The sequence below is a fragment of the Trifolium pratense genome, linkage group LG1 (assembly GCF_020283565.1).
Source record: "Trifolium pratense cultivar HEN17-A07 linkage group LG1, ARS_RC_1.1, whole genome shotgun sequence".
NCBI lineage: Eukaryota > Viridiplantae > Streptophyta > Magnoliopsida > Fabales > Fabaceae > Trifolium > Trifolium pratense.
The window spans coordinates 18196822-18214502 of record NC_060059.1 but is presented as its reverse complement, the minus strand read 5'-3'; the positions used below and the strand labels follow the sequence as shown (position 1 = coordinate 18214502).

The 17681-nt window shown below is 33.1% G+C and overlaps 2 protein-coding genes and 1 long non-coding RNA gene across 3 annotated transcripts; all 3 read left to right on the top strand.

Moving 5' to 3' along the window:
• Nucleotides 1-1410: 1410 nt before the first annotated feature.
• On the top strand, nt 1411-5046 carry LOC123902445 (serine/threonine-protein phosphatase PP1 isozyme 3-like). Its single transcript, XM_045952178.1, has 4 exons — nt 1411-1895; nt 3147-3706; nt 3802-4020; nt 4697-5046. The coding sequence occupies exons 1-4, from the start codon at nt 1721-1723 to the stop codon at nt 4721-4723; spliced, it is 981 nt and encodes a 326-aa protein (XP_045808134.1). The 5' UTR covers nt 1411-1720; the 3' UTR covers nt 4724-5046.
• Nucleotides 5047-5658: 612 nt separating this feature from the next.
• LOC123902444 (probable indole-3-pyruvate monooxygenase YUCCA10) lies at nt 5659-7489 on the top strand. The gene is made up of 4 exons (XM_045952177.1): nt 5659-6356; nt 6589-6822; nt 6997-7122; nt 7244-7489. The coding sequence occupies exons 1-4, from the start codon at nt 5745-5747 to the stop codon at nt 7418-7420; spliced, it is 1149 nt and encodes a 382-aa protein (XP_045808133.1). The 5' UTR covers nt 5659-5744; the 3' UTR covers nt 7421-7489.
• A 6499-nt stretch (nt 7490-13988) lies between these two features.
• LOC123902443 lies at nt 13989-14556 on the top strand. The gene is made up of 2 exons (XR_006807580.1): nt 13989-14214; nt 14308-14556. It is a non-coding gene; the product is annotated as an uncharacterized LOC123902443 (long non-coding RNA).
• The last annotated feature ends 3125 nt before the right edge of the window (nt 14557-17681 follow it).

The following is a 17681-nucleotide window of genomic DNA, read 5'->3' as shown; positions in this document are numbered from 1 at the left end:
TAAACTTTCAATCCAACGGTGAATTTTGTAAAATTCGTATTCGTTGAAGAGTTATTGAACGGTGTAACATTACTCAAATGTTACACCGATGTAAAAATTATCACAATCATAAAAAGATACGGTCACCCTTATTGTACTTAATTTGATCTCGTTCATCACCTCACCATTTTCATATGTTGCTTGCTCAAGTATAGAGAAGCTCTTCCCTAATTTGAAAAACATATTACTAATAATTACTTGTTGTAGGGTTAATTCAAGTGCCAATTGTTTTGAGGTTTATTCTTGATGCCACCGAAACACTGAGCTCAATTCTAATTCTAATGATAAACACGGTAGATGCAGACGTGCAGTGCAGCATGTGTTTAATGTTTAATTGAAGTAATAATCGGTGGTCACTCTCAGCAATAAAGAGGACATTTATTTTTCAGCAAAAAAGACTACATATATACAATAATATACAACACTTTTGCCTTTGGTGATATATATTTGCGAAAATATCCTTCGTGATATAAAATATTAAATAATTTTTTTTCAAATAGTATAATATTTTAAAAAATATTTTTGAGGGAATTTTGAGTTCAACCATCAATTTTTACATAAATAATACGATATTTTTATCAATTAAACTATGCTCACAAAGATATTTTTTCTGTCAATATTTTTAGTCCAAATTTTTCATTCAGCTCGTATATATTTCACATTTTTTAATGATTTTTTTGTATTATGTTTATAATATTATAAGAACATCTGCAATAAAAATTTAGAATTTTTTAACATAAGATGTATTATTTATGAATTTTTATGTGCAAAATACTAAAAAATTCATATTTAATTCATCTTTTGTTAAAAAAATTTAAACTGTTGTAACAGAGATTCATATAATGTACTAAATATAACCACTAAAAAAAATTAAAATTTAAAATGGTATGCACGAGTTGAATGAAAAGTAAAGACTAAAAACAATAACGAAAAAAATTTCAGGGACTAAAAAATAAGAAAAAAATCTTGAGGAACTAAAATGAAAATTTTAGGATAAAAAACATATTGAACCTTTAATTTTTTATTTTGTGATTGAGAATTTGATTTCCTATAGTTTAATACTCCCTCCGGTCCTTTTTATAAGAAACACTTTGGAATTTTTATTTGGTCCTTTTTATAAGAAACACTTTGACACAATTCCATTTGTACCCTTATTAAATACAATCAAATAATTCATTATAATGCTAGTGCATTAATTAGAGAAGTCTATTTTCCATGCTAGTCAAAGGTTAGTTTTGGAATATAACATAAAATGTTAGAATCATTAATGAGAAAATTTACCTTCCTTGGTCTGTGTGATTTTGTCAAAGTGTTTCTTATAATAAAGACCGGAGGGAGTAATCAAGACAAAATGAGTGATGATGATGTCCGAACACATCAACACAACAATTACCATTTGGCTATGTCTGTAGATTCCAACCGCGTTACTTTACTCCAATCATTAACTTTATTCTTCTCTCACTTCTTTCTCTTCATAATTCAACTCTCTTCTTTTTACAATATGAATTCACCTTCATTCGAATATATTCTTCATCACTTCCACTTCTCTTCTTCTTATAACCACTTTCTATTAATAACATAATTAATTTGAATTATACTAATTCGTTTCCATAAGTGATCATTTATCACAACAACAAATTAAGCTCTTTGACTTTTGAAAAGCTTTAAAGAATTTAGAAATATGGAACGTGGTGTTGTTGATGGTATTATCAATAGGTTACTTGAAGTAAGAGGAAGACCAGGGAAACAGGTTCAGCTTTCTGAGACAGAGATCAAACAGCTTTGTCTTGTTTCCAAAGATATCTTCTTGAACCAGCCTAATCTTTTGAAATTAGAGGCACCTATTAAGATCTGTGGTATATATCTTTTCTTCCTTAACTTTTATTTTTCATTTTATTCGTCTGTACATAGACGGAGTGACAATCACCGGCTGATTTTTTTTTTTAAGATATCTGGCCTAATAATTTCGGTATTATTAGTTGAGTCAGGTCTTACGGACCCTTGACTCCATGTTTCTATGTCTTTGTTTATTGATTTTTATATCAATTGGTCATGTGAGTTTTTTTTAATGCCCTATCTTTCTTAATTGGGTTTATTGATTAGATTATGTGTTGATTAGATTATGTGTTGATGGTTTATTGATTTTATGTTATTATAATTCATGTTATCATTTGAAGTAGAAGTCAAATTGGCAAACAACTTTGGATGCTCTGTTTTTTTGGTTTATAGGATTGCATATTATCAGACCCTCTCTGACTCTCTCTATGGACTCCAGAATTGTAATTTAGCTGATGAGGTCTCATTAACTGATGCTATTTCCAATTAATCATTCTTGTTTCAATTTTCTACTTTTTTATTGCTTTCCTAATAAAAACTGATTTTGTGGATATACTGCTGTACTCAGTTTTAAACTGATGTCTCACTACTAAGTACAGCAGTATATTAAAGTTTAAGGAATTGATTTTTTGGAAGAGTTCTCATTAAGTTTAATTAAGATCTCAGTTTTGAATCCTTGAGCTCTTTAATTCTGTTGCTCTCAAGGTCTGAGCCTCTGAGGTTTAAATCGTCCCGGTGCCACTTTCTATGTTGGGTCAGGGTAGGGTTGGTGTCCCTTCGATTTGTTGGTCCTTGAGCTGGATATCGAGTTTTTTTTTAAATAGTTAATCAAGATTAATTTGTAGATGTCATGCTACAACAAAGTGTTTGTTGTTTAAGTCCAATGTGGATGATCCTTTGGCTGCCCCTCGTGACCCAACATTTGTCTCATGTGCCAACATTTGATATATATTTCACATACATGTGTATGACTTGGTGAGAACTGTCTATACTTTATAAACTATGTCCACACCCAATACTATTGGGTTTCGTGCGTGGATATTAAAGGTGAGTGGTTCGATAGCAGAAACCTGATAGTAGGTGGTCTAACGGATCTTGGAGAGACTCTGATACCATCTTAAAATTGAGAATTTGGTCTAACTCAATCCTACAAAACCGTAAGATAAAAAAAACATATTTAACCCTGACATGTATTATTATTGTCACCTATTCTAATGACTTGTAATTCAAGATTACATCTAATGTGTTGTTTCATTTTTCTATGTTACCAGGAGATGTCCACGGTCAATATTCGGACCTTCTTAGGCTTTTCGAGTACGGTGGATTTCCCCCTCGTTCCAATTATTTATTTCTCGGAGACTATGTTGATCGTGGAAAGCAAAGTCTGGAAACAATATGTCTTCTTCTGGCATATAAAATAAAATATCCAAAAAACATTTTCCTCCTAAGGGGTAACCACGAATGCGCTTCCATAAACCGTATCTACGGATTTTATGACGAATGTAAAAGGAGATACAATGTGAAGCTATGGAAAATGTTTACAGATTGTTTCAACTGTATTCCTGTGGCAGCTCTCATTGATGAAAAGATTATCTGTATGCATGGTGGACTCTCTCCTGAATTACACAATTTAAATCAGATAAAGAATTTGCAACGTCCGTGTGAAGTTCCCGACACTGGTCTTTTATGTGATCTCTTATGGTCTGATCCGAGTAGCGATGTTCAAGGTTGGGGAGAAAATGAACGCGGAGTTTCATATACATTTGGTGCTGATAGGGTTAGAGATTTTCTTCAAAAGCATGATCTTGATTTGATTTGCAGGGCTCATCAGGTTACATTAAATATGAAATTGTAGCATAGAAAGAGTCCAATTTATTCAAAGTTTATATATATAATAAGATGATTTATAATTTCTTTATGTTGCAGGTTGTGGAAGATGGATATGAATTCTTTGCTAATAGACAACTTGTAACAATCTTTTCAGCACCTAATTACTGTGGAGAGTTTGATAATGCAGGTGCTATGATGAGTGTTAATGAAACACTTATGTGTTCTTTTCAAATATTGAAGCCTCTTGATAAAAAACCTAAATTTAGCTTTGGAAGCACAACTACAGTTAAGTCTAGTACTCCAACAAAATTCAAGGTATTTTGATTTCTCGAATCCACAACTTGCATGTTTTCGGTAGTACTGACATAAAATGCGCTAATATGCAAATTAGTCATCAACATTGTTAAGTATCCGTCAAATAGTCCCTGATTTTCGCAGATTGACAATTAAATCCATGAAATTCTGAACTATCGGTCAAAATAGTCCATCTGTTAGCTTTTACCGTTATCGACTATGACGTGACAAATTAATTGAATATGCAACCCCTCCAAGTTGATTCCACGTCAATGTCACACATGACTAGTTTGCCTATAAAGTAAGATGTGGATATGAAGTAGGATTTCCTGTCGTTACTGCGTCACACAGTAATTGATCTAGGTCGTCCGATCTAGAATTGGTGGTTGAAATTGTTTTGATGTATAAAACTGAAACTGTGTATAACATTAGAACTGTCCGATCTAAAATGGAAGGCTGTGATCTAAATCATCTAATACTGCGTGAAACTGTGTGAAATTCCTGCATTATGGAATCCGGATCCATGAACTACTTAGTTAAAATATTTGCACTCAAGCAAATCTAGGTTGAAAACAAGATACAAAGATATTGTTGATTTGTAATGTGACTCACTCCTTATTATGTTTTAAACACTTGCAACTAACTAGCTCAACTCTTTAGAATTTTACAGTATTTCTTTGGTTTGTCCCTCTTTCAGCAAGCACTTTTTGGTGCTAAAGCATGAACTCATGGACATTATTTCGATCGTTATAGTATTTGGTATGTGACCAAAGCTGGTTTGGAAGAAGTGTTATCGGGGTACACAATAATTATGAAGGAAGAATACAATGCAACTATCAATATAACACAAAGTCTCTAAATTACCCTTCATTCAAGGACAAGTATATGTTTCTTTCTTTTTATGGCATAATTGCCTCTTGTACAATATTGTTAAAACACAAATGGAGGATTGAAGTGTAACTTTTCTTCTCTTCTCGGATCATGCTTTATGCCGATATAACTTTGTGTTTAGTTTTGTTCTTGAAATGTTATGGGTCCTTGGGTAAACTCGAGAAAAAAATTTAATTTCATTTAAAATAAGGGATTAACATGTGCCTCAAGATAGCTTCTTTCCACGGATGTTAGTTTTAGTTCCTTCTTCTCCCCGGTACCTTACCTCATTGTATCTTTGATGTTTGAAATAACAAATACTATATGTATTTTTCGAAACAAATATAATGTAGTTTTAATGTTATCGGATTCAATTATGTACGTTTGACTGAGTATTCTAAATATGATATTGTTTCTTGAAGAATATTTAGTTTTAAAAAGAAAAAATATATATATATTTTATCTATAACATGACATTTTCAATATAATATGATTAATTCAACTGTATGTATTTAGCCCAATATACAAACACTAATATAGAAACAATGTATTCAACTTTTTTTTTTGACACAAAACAATGTATTCAACTTAATTACTCTTTTATACCATTTTCAACATGAACGGTAAACTTTATCAAAGAAAAACAATTAATGATACAATTTTTTACATAGAAATTTTTTAAAATTTGAAATATATGTAATAATTCAATGAATGAAAACTCAAACAAAAATATCACAGGCAAAAAAGTTTGTGTTTCATTCATGTATAAATACATATTCTTAGGCTTCCATATGATATTATAAAATCCTTCTATAATTCTTGTTGTCTTAAAAATATTGAAGAAACTTAAATCCTAGGGTGAAAACAACAAAAGTATGCAAGAATTCACAGTTGTAATTGTCGGTGCTGGTCCTTCCGGCTTAGCAATTTCAGCATGCCTAACACAAAACTCCATTTCTCATATCATATTTGAAAAAGAAGATTGTTGTGCTTCTCTTTGGAGAAAAAATGCTTATGATCGTTTAAACCTCCATTTGGCTAGTGAGTTTTGTTATTTACCTCTCATGCCTCATCCACCCTCAGGCCCAACCTACCTATCCAAAGACCAATTCCTTCAATACATAGACAAATATGTCGAACATTTCAATATAAAACCTCACTATTGTCATATGGTTGTGTCTGCTGAGTATGATGAAGTTAGTAAAAAATGGAGTATTGAAACAAAGAACATACGAGAAGACAAATCAGAAAAATATATATCGAATTATCTTGTGATCGCCTCTGGTGAAAATAGTGAAGGTTATATTCCTAATGTGTCTGGACTAGGCAACTTTGAAGGAGAGGTGGTACACTCCAAATACTATAAATCTGGTTCAAAATATGAATCAAAAAAGGTTTTGGTAGTTGGCTGTGGTAACTCGGGAATGGAGATTGCTTATGACCTCCATAATTGGGGTGCTAACCCTTCCATTGTCATTCGAAGCCCGGTAAGAATATTTTTTAACTCGCCCTATCCATACAATAATACCATTTAGATTATTAATAAGGATATTCTCATAAAACAAAGATTATTAATAAGGATACATCTAGATTTGTGTAAAAAATTTAATTCAACAAGTGAAATAAATTTTGATCCTTCCTCAAATTTATATCGTAATGAAAAATTAGTGTGTTAATGTAATATTAAGTTTATTTTTTAATATAATATTTGTTTTGCAGTTTCATGTTATGACCAGAGAATTGATGCATCAAGGGATGCGTATGGTGAACTATTTGCCTGTTAGTGTTGTAGATACAATCGTTACTTTTTTGGCAAAATTAAAATATGGTGATTTGTCCAAGTACGGGATTTATCGTCCTAAAGATGGGCCTTTACATCTCAAAAATATTACAGGAAAGTCTGCAGTTATTGATGTTGGAACCATCGAAAAGATTAAGGAGGGAGCTATCAAGGTGAATTATTTAGTTGCTAGTACTCTATTTTGATACAATACTGATTAACACAAGAATTTAATATTCTTAAAATAAAAAATTATTATTTTGTATAGAATGTAGAAGTGGTATTAGTTTTTATCGATATCACATTAATCTACAAGTATGCAATAACTTGGGATTTGTATGTAACAGGTTGTTCCTTCAAATATAACGAGAATTGAGAAGAAGAAAGTTGTCTTCAAAAACAACATCGAAGAAGAGTTTGATGTGATTGTTTTTGCTACCGGCTACAGAAGTGTAGTGAATAAATGGCTTAAGGTATATGTGATAGTTAAGATATATAGGGAGGAGAAATTGATTCACCTTCCTATATATCTTAATATTCTTTCTAATATATCGTAAATTATTCGATTATTATCTAATACATGTCTTTTTGAAGGATTACAAATATGCTTTTAATGATAAAGGATTTCCAAAAAATCCTTTTCCGAGGCATTGGAAGGGGGATCATGGACTGTATTGTGCAGGACTAGCAAGGAGAGGCTTGTTTGGAGTCAAAGTGGATGCTGAATCAATTGTAGAGGACATCAACCAAAATCTTAATTCAAATAATTAATCAATATTATTCATTGAAGAAGAAGTTTTGCCCTTTAATTAGTTTCTACGAGAGTTTTTTTTACGAGAGTTATTAAGCTTTGTATTGAGAATTGAACTATATAGATAGTTCTACTATGTTTTCAAGTTACAATAAGATTCTCATGTCAACTTTTGAAACACAATTTTCCTGCTTAATAAAAACATCGTGCGGTTAATTTTCATGTTAATTTCCAGCTTGATAAAGACATTATGCTGCTTAATAATGACACTCCTTATGATATATGTGTTAGAATCAAAGATACACAAATAGTAGGAAAAGAGAAAGACGGCTAGGGTTTCAATAGAATACCAATAGCTTAACATTACAAAAAGGTTACTAGAGAATATATAATAAAACCTAATGGACTCTAAACTAACAGGCCCAATAACATAAACTATTATTTTATTATCTAACACCTACTCTCAAACTCATGATGCATCAACAAGAAGCATTATGAGTTTGTCAAACAAAATACGAAAATAAAATAAACTACCAAATAAAATAAACTTCTAACATCACCCCTCAAGCTAAAGCTTACTAAGCTTTAAGCTTGTTACAAATTAGCCCTGACAATAAATCGACCCAATTAAGATCATGATCAATTGAGAGCAGCCATTCGCAGTCAATACAGAAACCATCAAAGAAGGAAGAAACAAATCAAATTAATCCAACATCCAATCTAGTCCGGTCTAAAGTCAACCAATCCAAATCGTACCAAATCAAACAAAAGAAGTGCAATAGGGAGAAGTGCAATGCAATACAATCAGAAGTGCTATAGGGAGAAGTGCAATGCAATCAGAAGAAGTGCAATAGGGGAGAAGTGCAATACAATCAGAAGTGCAATAGGGAGAAGTGCAATGCAGAAGTGCAATAGGGAGAAGTGCAATACAATCAGAAAAGAAGTGCAATAGGGGGAGAAGTGCAATGCAATTAGAAGAAGTGCAATAGGGAGAAGTGCAATACAATCAGAAGTGCAATAGGGAGAAGTGCAATCCAATCAGAAGAAGTGCAATAGGGGAAAAAGTGCAATACAATCAGAAGTACAATGTAATCAGAATAAACAATAGAGAAAAGTGCAATTTCTCATCTTCACCAAAATTTCTCCAATTTTTTTTTTAAGCCAACAATAAAAACAAACAAAACCATGATAATACCAGAGACACGGAATTATCATAGTAGTACCACATTAACCTTACAACCATGGCCCGTAACCATAAAACCAGAAACAAATCCTTTAGAGAAAGAAAGAGGCCCCCACCACAAGAAAGAGGGTAGAAACCCAAAGATGCAAACCTTCAACATTCCACCACACCTGACATGCGTTTCTTCTTTTTCTTCTTAGCAGCAGAGCACAACAACAATCGAAGAGCAAAACAGCTATACATTCCCAAACATGTATGGGAATTCAACGGCGGAAGCGCTAAGTGATTCATGGCGGATCGAACAATGCTCTGATACCATGTTAGAATCAAAGATACACAAATAGTAGGAAAAGAGAAAGACGGCTAGGGTTTCAATAGAATACCAATAGCTTAACATTACAAAAAGGTTACTAGAGAATATATAATAAAACCTAATGGACTCTAAACTAACAGGCCCAATAACATAAACTATTATTTTATTATCTAACAATATGCAATTAGGAATTAAAATTTATTTCTTTTTTTTTTGGTACAATAGAGGGCAAGGAAGAAAGAAACTACATTATTAACTTCATATTTCTAGACATGCAAGCTCCAGAAATATCATCAAAGAGAATTTGCTGCAGCTCACTCGGAGCACACTCCAAAATGATCAAATTCGAATGATCCACCATAGTGCTAGAGTTAGCAAGCCAATCAGCACTCTGATTTCCTTCGCGCTAGTTATGGTTGATTCGCACATGTCAATTCATATTTAGCAGCTTCATGATACGTTGAACTAAAATTGGGATATTCCCATTAAACTTGAAATCGTCAGAGATCATGTCAATCAAAATCTTTGAGTCACTTTCCACTATAAGATGAGAAAATTGTTCCCTCCAAGCCATGTCCAAACCCAAATACAAACCCCACATCTCAGCTTGTAATTAAAATTTATTTCTAAGCATATACTGTAACTACCTAGCATTCTCCACATCGACCTTCACGTTAAAAAAATTACAATTTCTAATCATTCACTTAATCTTCATTTTAATCAATTTCCTAAATACTAGTTCATCAATCCTGTTTAATTTGACGGTAAAAAGTGATAAAAAATAATTATATATTGAAGTAATTGCATGGATATTTTTTTTCTTTGATTTAAATTAAAATTTCATTTAGTGTCATGTTCTTTCCTTGAAGGGTTCTATGGTGTGGCGTCGCAAGATAGTATTTTATATGTAGAGATTATAGTTATGCTTAATGGTTTAGAGTTATGTTGGGATAAGAGATTCAAACATGTCATTTTCTTCTCGGACTCTCTACAAACAGTCACTCTTATCAAAGATGGCGTATCGCCTTATCATAAATTTGCAATTGAGATTAGTAGTATATATCCGACAATTACTAGAAAGAGATTGACATGTTATTAATCACACACTTCGAGAGGGTAATGCGTGCACTGATATGCTGGCTAAGATTAGAGCTATTTTTATCTCTCTCCTAAACAACAGAGAATATTACAACATGGGCATCAAAAAACAAGGCCAGCTCAACTGTGAAATACCAGCCCCAAATACTACACGGGAGACGTTAATTATTAAAACAAATTTCAGGATCCCATGACCATTCATAAAAAAGACACGGGAAATATGTAATTTCTCTGAATCCATTTCCAAGAGAGAATTTTAGCCTCCTCAACTATCTCCAATGGAGGCGAAACCACACTATTAAAAAATATGATTATTCCGCGCTCTCCAAATTAACCAAATCACCGAATGCCACGTCAAACGAAAACCATTATTATTATTATTATTATTATTATTATTATTAACAATGATAATAATATTCACTTTAGAAGCATCCTAGGTGGGATTTGAAGTGGGCTCCTCTCTTTAAAGTAGTAATTTGGACCTTAAGAAACAGATGAGATAATTGTTTGCTAGCATCTCCAACATAATTTTTTTTTGTTTCACATATTTATAGAGAGGACAACTATTATGCACATAAATTAGCTAGCTTAGATTTGTCTTTACCTGAATTTAGTTGGTAGAACCAAATCCCTCCTCAATTAAGAGGTGATTTTGGAAGAAATCGTCTTGAAATGCCTTATTATTTGTTAATAAGTTTACTTATTTTGAGGGTTAGGTATCATAGCCTCCCCTCTCTTTTTTGTATCATATATTTTCTTTATCAATATATTTGAGGGCTTGCTTTGAAAGCACGTTCCTTTTTGTTTAAAAAAAAAGGTGGCATTTGAATTATCTTCATGTATATTATAAAGTCAAACACTTAGAATTGAATTGACATATCTTAGACATTTATAAATTACTATTATGAAAAATATGCACGACTATTTTTATTTTTTTAAATAAAAGGCATAAATGCCTATTAGAGATTAATTAATATGAAAAGAAAAGAGATTACAACTATTGAAGGGACTAGGCCAATATCTAATAAAAACAACTAAGGGCATAAACAGCATCTGTTTTATTAAAAATCTTACCTGGAAAATCCAATAGGATAAAACAAAGGTGAAAGAAAAGAGTGTAGAGCGAATTCAACAAAAGAAAGAGTCATGTGGAAACATCAACAAAAAGGAAAATCGGGAAGCGTTAACCTATTACAGTTACAAAAATCAGAGACACGGGAGGGGATAAAATCCCACCAAACAAAACCGTTATTCTGTGAACCAAGAGAAGCAGTTTGTCTGCACAACGGTTGTCTTCTCTAAAGATATGAGAAACAATGAAGCGCATATTCTTAGTCAACTCAATACAGTCCAGCCACGTATTTCTTAATCTCCAAGGAACAATACTATGATTCTTGAAGGTCAGAGAAACCAATTAAGAGTCGGTTTCCAACCAAAGAGATAAACAACCCTTTTGGGAAGCTATTTCAATAGCATGCATAGCCCCAATGAGCTCAACATGGAAAGCAGTAGATATATTTAAGTTTTAAGTGAAGCAGCCCACAACATCAGCAATGTTATCTCTAAAAATACCACCACACGCTGCTGGTCCAGGGCACCCCTTTGCGGTACCATCAGTGTTGCATTTGATACAGGAAACTATGGGGGGATTCCATATAACTTCTTTGATCCGAGGAACATTGGGAGCGTGAATTAAAACACAAAAAGCCTTAAAAGAATCACAAATTCATGCATAGCTAAGAAACAGGTCGCTGCAGAGTGGTTGCTAGCAAGAAGTATTGGAAATCACCAAAAGGGAGGCATATTTCCAAGGATAGAAGCAATAATAACAATTAAGAATAGCAACAATAATAACAGTTTTGCATTGAGGAGGCCAAAATCTATTACAGATGTTCAAAACAGTGTCATTGGAGGAAGTGTCAATAGCAGTGTTAAGAGTAGAAGCTAACCAAGTCCAAAGACTTATCGCAAAAGCACAATCCCAAAAAAAATGTTGACTAGTCTCCACTACCTTGCCACACAAATTACATTGAGAAACAACATTGCAACCTCTAGCACACAAATTTTCATCTGTAGGAACTTTATTGTGAAAAAGTCTCTAAATAAGAAGAGATTTGGAAGGCTGAATTGAGGGGTTCCAAATGAACTTAGCCCAATAAACATCATTCAGGGAAGGTTTTTGAAAAAGATAAGCATCTCGAAAGCTAAGCCCTCCATTATATTGGTGTGTTTCCAAACAAGTTTATCCTCAGTCATAAAATTAGGAACCTGAATATTCTGCAAAACAGAACAAATGTTAGGATACTTCAGAAAAATAGAATGAGGAAAATACCAAATCTTATTCTTGATGAAGTCCTTCACAGTGGCTTGCAGCAAATGATGTTTTCCCTATGGTATATCAAGATCGACCATGGGAATGTCATTCCAGTGGTCCTTCCAAAAATTAATTTTGTACCCTTGCCCAAGTAACCACTAACAATTATCTTTAATGATGTGAACTTTCTGTTTGATACCTAATCAAATAGAGGAATCTATGAGATAATATATGGAACCATTCGGTCGCATGACTCTCGACTTAAGTAGAGAAGCTCATTGATTATCAGAAGTAGCAACTCCCAACACAACTTAAGAGTAGTGGCCTCATTAATATATCCCTTAAAGATCTAATACCAAGGCCTCCCTCCTTAGTAGGAGTACAAACTTTGTACCAAGCTATAATGCAAATTTTTCTTTGATTAATGTCGTCGGACCAAATAAAATTCCTTATCCATTTGTCAGTAGTATTAATGAAGGACATAGGCCAAGAATATATAAAATATAAAAAAAATTGTATATCAACATGCCATGAATGATACTTTTCACGAGCTGCACTCTATCAGCAATAGACAATAACGACGTTTTCCAACAGCTAGTTTAGATTTAATTCTATCCGCAATAGGAATAAGGTGAATAGCCTTAGGTTTACCTTTAAATATTGGAATACCTAGATAACTAAAAGGAATCTCCCCAAAATTAAAACCTAATAAATCAACAATTCTCGACTTCCTTGTAAATTAAAGTAAATCGTCTGTTTTTCCTTTTTTTTGGTACATGTGAGAATAAAAATAATGGACGGCGAATATAAAACTAACCCCAAAACAAATTCAATATAAAACCAAGCAAATAAATGATGCATTTAAAAATAAAAAAAAATACTTTCATTAACAAAAGAAAAAGTAAAAAGTCCTAATTTTTAGCATGAGGTTATTAATAATTTTATTTATAATTTTCATTAGTTAACTTTAAAATCTTTGAATCTTTTTTAATCTTATTAATATGATATGATTTTTATAATTGATCGATTTATTTTTAACAATATTACGGGTGACAGGTACGGGTATGTGTACTTAGGTACCCATAGGGTATGACCACGGGTACAAAGATTATTACCAACACGGATATGGAAATGGGTACGAATATTTTTTTTTTTAAATTGCAGATACGGGGGTGGGTACTATAATGAGAAATGATATTTGTACAACCAATTTGAAGATAATTTTCTCTCTCATATTCTCATTGTGTTTCTAGTCTCTCCCCTCGTCTCTTTCTTTATTATTTTTGTACCAAAAGATGATGGAAAAAAAATGTTGTCCCAAAATTTGTTGTAAAAATAACACTACTTTACTATAACGCTAGTCATTGTCATTCCTATTTGTGTTTTTGCCTATCTATGCCCTCAAAGGCCAAAAGAAAATTAAAAAATAGTAATAATGAAAGGTTGGCAAATAGAAGAATGAACACGGATATGGTCAGCAATATTTTACGTAAGAATATAGGGTTAAATGATCATCTAATGAGCTAAAGAGACAAAAAAACCATACATTGAAATATTTAAGAGACATTTAATAATGCTTCAAATATGTGGAGGTGATTTTTTTTATTTTTTTTTTGTCTGGTAGTCAAGTTACTAAAAATTTCACTTTAAATGTGAATAAGTGAAGTGTCCGGAGTTCGAACTTCGATTCCTGCATAATATGTGAAAGTGATTATTGAAAATCTATAATTGTCCTAAATTGTTTAATTGATGTAGACGGGGCATGAATATTTTCATTATAAATTGATGAAACATGTCATTTGTAATATACACATGTAAAAAAATATGACTAAAACTCTCATGTTTGTGTATGTTAATGTTATGGTCCTCTTTCTTTTTCTATTTCTTACTATAACTGGAGTCAGCGGTAAGATTTTCTTCTCATAATTTATCTTTATCTTTATACATAATATTTCATCCAATTTCAATGACACTCATTTAATCTTATTTTACATCACAGCATTGGGTGAATTTTGTTGTTTCCATGGTGATTGTTCGAGCTCTGATTGCGATATACCTAAGGTTGGGACTTGCATCAAGCGTCATTGTTTGTGCTTGTAGTAATTAAGTATTGAAAATGATTTCAATGTTAATTATAATCACATTATTTTGGTTGTTGGTTTACAAGCAGAATATTTTACTAGCAGCTAAAATAATGTCCTCCCTCCTGTCCTTTTTATAAGGAATATTTTGAAAAAAAAATTTGGTCCATTTTATAAGAAACTTTGACCAATTTTCAAATGTTTTAAATTATCAATTTCACTTATGCCCTTATTTATTATGAGAGAGAATTTAAAAATAAGTAAGTTAGTTGAATAAAGAGTAATTAAATAAGGGTATACATGGAAAAAAATTAAATTTATAAGAGGATTAAATGAAAATAACTATGTTAAATGTGTTTCCTTGATCTGTGTAATTTTTTCAAAGTGTTCCTTATAAAAAGGACCGGAGGGAGTATCTCTTATTATTTCTCGAGCATATCAATTTATATCTTCTAATTGTCCTGTTGTTACCTTTGTTTGCCATCAAGAACCAATGTTCAATAAATAAAGGAAAAAATAGAGGTAAATAATTGTGTAAACATTTATTCATTTATTTAGCTTAAGAATGGCGTGTAATATAAATTAAATAAATATGATGTATTTAAAGAAACTAAATTATAGGATATAAAGTTGTTGATATATTACCAATAGTTAGCCTAGTGGTGATTGACACTAAACTTAGTAGGGAAGACCATAGTTCGATTCCCCATAACTGCAATTAGGATTCAGGAGGGGACTTGAACCATTTAATGTCAGAATTGATCCCCGAACCAGATTAGACGGTCCAATGGACTCGATACAAGTGGTGGACAAAAAGTTGTTGATACATTTTTCTATACCTAAAAATTTGGTAAATTGTTTGGTACTCACTACAGTAGAAACTCTTTAAATTAATACTCGGTAAATTAATAAACTCTATAAAATAATAAATTTGTCCGGTCCCGACTCGGGCCAGTGTAAAAAATTGAATAATTCGATAAAATAATAAGATAATAATTTTTTGGGAGATCCCTTTATAATTTTCGGTCCCAAGAAAATCATAAATTAATAATTCATAGAAACTGAAAAAAAAATATATTACACTTTGTTGAAAGTTCAAGTCTGTTTGGAGATCATCTCTAACTTTTCTTATTGCATCCAACAGCTGAGGTGTTGTATTTTTGTATTGTATCATAAAGTTGTGAAGAGTGTTCGACGCCATAAGTGCTTCCTTTCGCGTAACAGGCTCCAAAGACACTTGTTGTGAATTCGGATTGAATCACACCAATAAAATAATTGATGTGTGGAGAAAATAACGATTAAGCAATCAAATAATGAGATCGGCAATAATAATCACAAATCAAAAGATAAAGCGATAAAGAAGAAAAAAAAGAACACAAGAGAATTGTTTACCCAGTTCAGTCAATGTGACCTACTCTGGGGAGAGAGCAGCTCTCCGATCCACTATCAAACATGTTCCTTGATTACAATGAAATTCACCACAAGAGTTACAAGATTTAGAGTTTTTCCTAAATCTACCCTAAGCCCGAATTTCTTCCCTTGACCAAGAAATTCAATATGAAAGTGTTTCCCAAGGTGATAGAATGTTTCCCTAACCCTAGAGTCTTCCCAAGATGATCTCTCTTAACCCTAGCCTTTTTGTTAGCCTTTGAAACCCTAAATTCCCCTTAAAAAAGTCAGAAAACGCATAACATATATATAGGCCCGCAAACACTACGCCTGGGCGCAGCCTCCCACGCCTGGGCGTGAGCAGGCAGAGTTCAGCCCAGTTTTTCACGCCTGGGCGCCAGCTCCCACGCCTGGGCGTGAGCAGGCAGAAACTACCAAAACATGTTTTTTTGATTTTTACATTATTTCAAGGCAATATTCAACAATTCTCCACCTTGCCTTTAAATCAATGGTGATGCCGACTTCTCATCAACCACCGTGCTGCTCTCTCCAACCTCCGTCTACTCTTCAACGAAGTTAATCAAGTCCAAGCAATGCTTGAACTTAGCTCTAGGTAACGATTTGGTGAACATGTCAGCTGGATTCTCCTCCGATGCAATTCTCTCCACCATGATCTCTTTTGTCTCAATCATGTCCCTTACAAAATGCAACCGAATGTCAATGTGTTTTGTCCTTTCATGATACACCTGGTGATTTGCCAAATGAATGGCACTTTGACTGTCACAATGTATCTTCACACATCCTTGACTAATCCTCATTTCTCCAATCATACCCTTCAACCATATGGCTTCCTTGACCCCTTCAACGAGGGCTATGTATTCTGCTTGAGTTGTTGACAAGGCTACAACAGATTGTTGATTGGCCTTCCACGTTACCGCCGTACCGAACAATGTAAACACAAAACCCGATAAGGATTTTCTAGTGTCTATGTTACATGCATAGTCCGCATCCACATATCCCTCCAAAGCATCTCTTCTTGGATCAGTTCTTGTGTACTTCAGACCACCCTTCAAAGAACCATTCAAATACCTCATAACCCACTTCAAAGCTTGCCAATGAACTTGGCCCGGATTTGCCATAAACCGACTTACCACGCTAATTGCATATGATAAATCAGGCCTACTACAAACCATGCCATACATGATGCTTCCAACCCCACTTGCATAGGGAGTACTCTCCATCTTCTTTCTCTCATCCTCGGATTGAGGACACTGTTTTATCGATAACTTTGAATGGTGACCAAGTGGCGTATTCACTACCTTAGAATCTGTCATTCTAAACCGCTCCACCACTTTCTTCAAATAATCATGCTGAGATAAGAACAACTCACCTTTACTCCGGTCTCTCAAGATATCCATACCAAGTATCCTCTTCGCATTGCCAAGATCCTTCATCTCAAATTCACCATTTAGTTTCTCCTTGAGCTGTTGAATCTCTTGCTTGTCAGAACTTGCCATAAGACTATCATCTACATAAAGAAGAAGGTAGAGAATGACTTTCTCATTCCTCTTCATCATGTACACACAACTGTCATAGTTGCTTCTCACAAATCCAGTCTTCAATAAGAAATCATCAAACCGACGATACCACTGCCTTGGACTCTGCTTCAACCCATACAAAGATTTCTTTAATAAACACACTTTTGAATTGTCTTTCACAAAAACTTCAGGTTGTTGCATGTAGATAGTTTCTTCTAACTCTCCATGTAAGAATGCGGTCTTCACATCCATTTGTTCTAACTCAAGATCATACATGTTAACAATCGCCATAAGTACCCTTATAGAACAATGTTTCACCACAGGTGAGAAGATTTCGTTGTAATCAATCCCCTCAACCTGAGTAA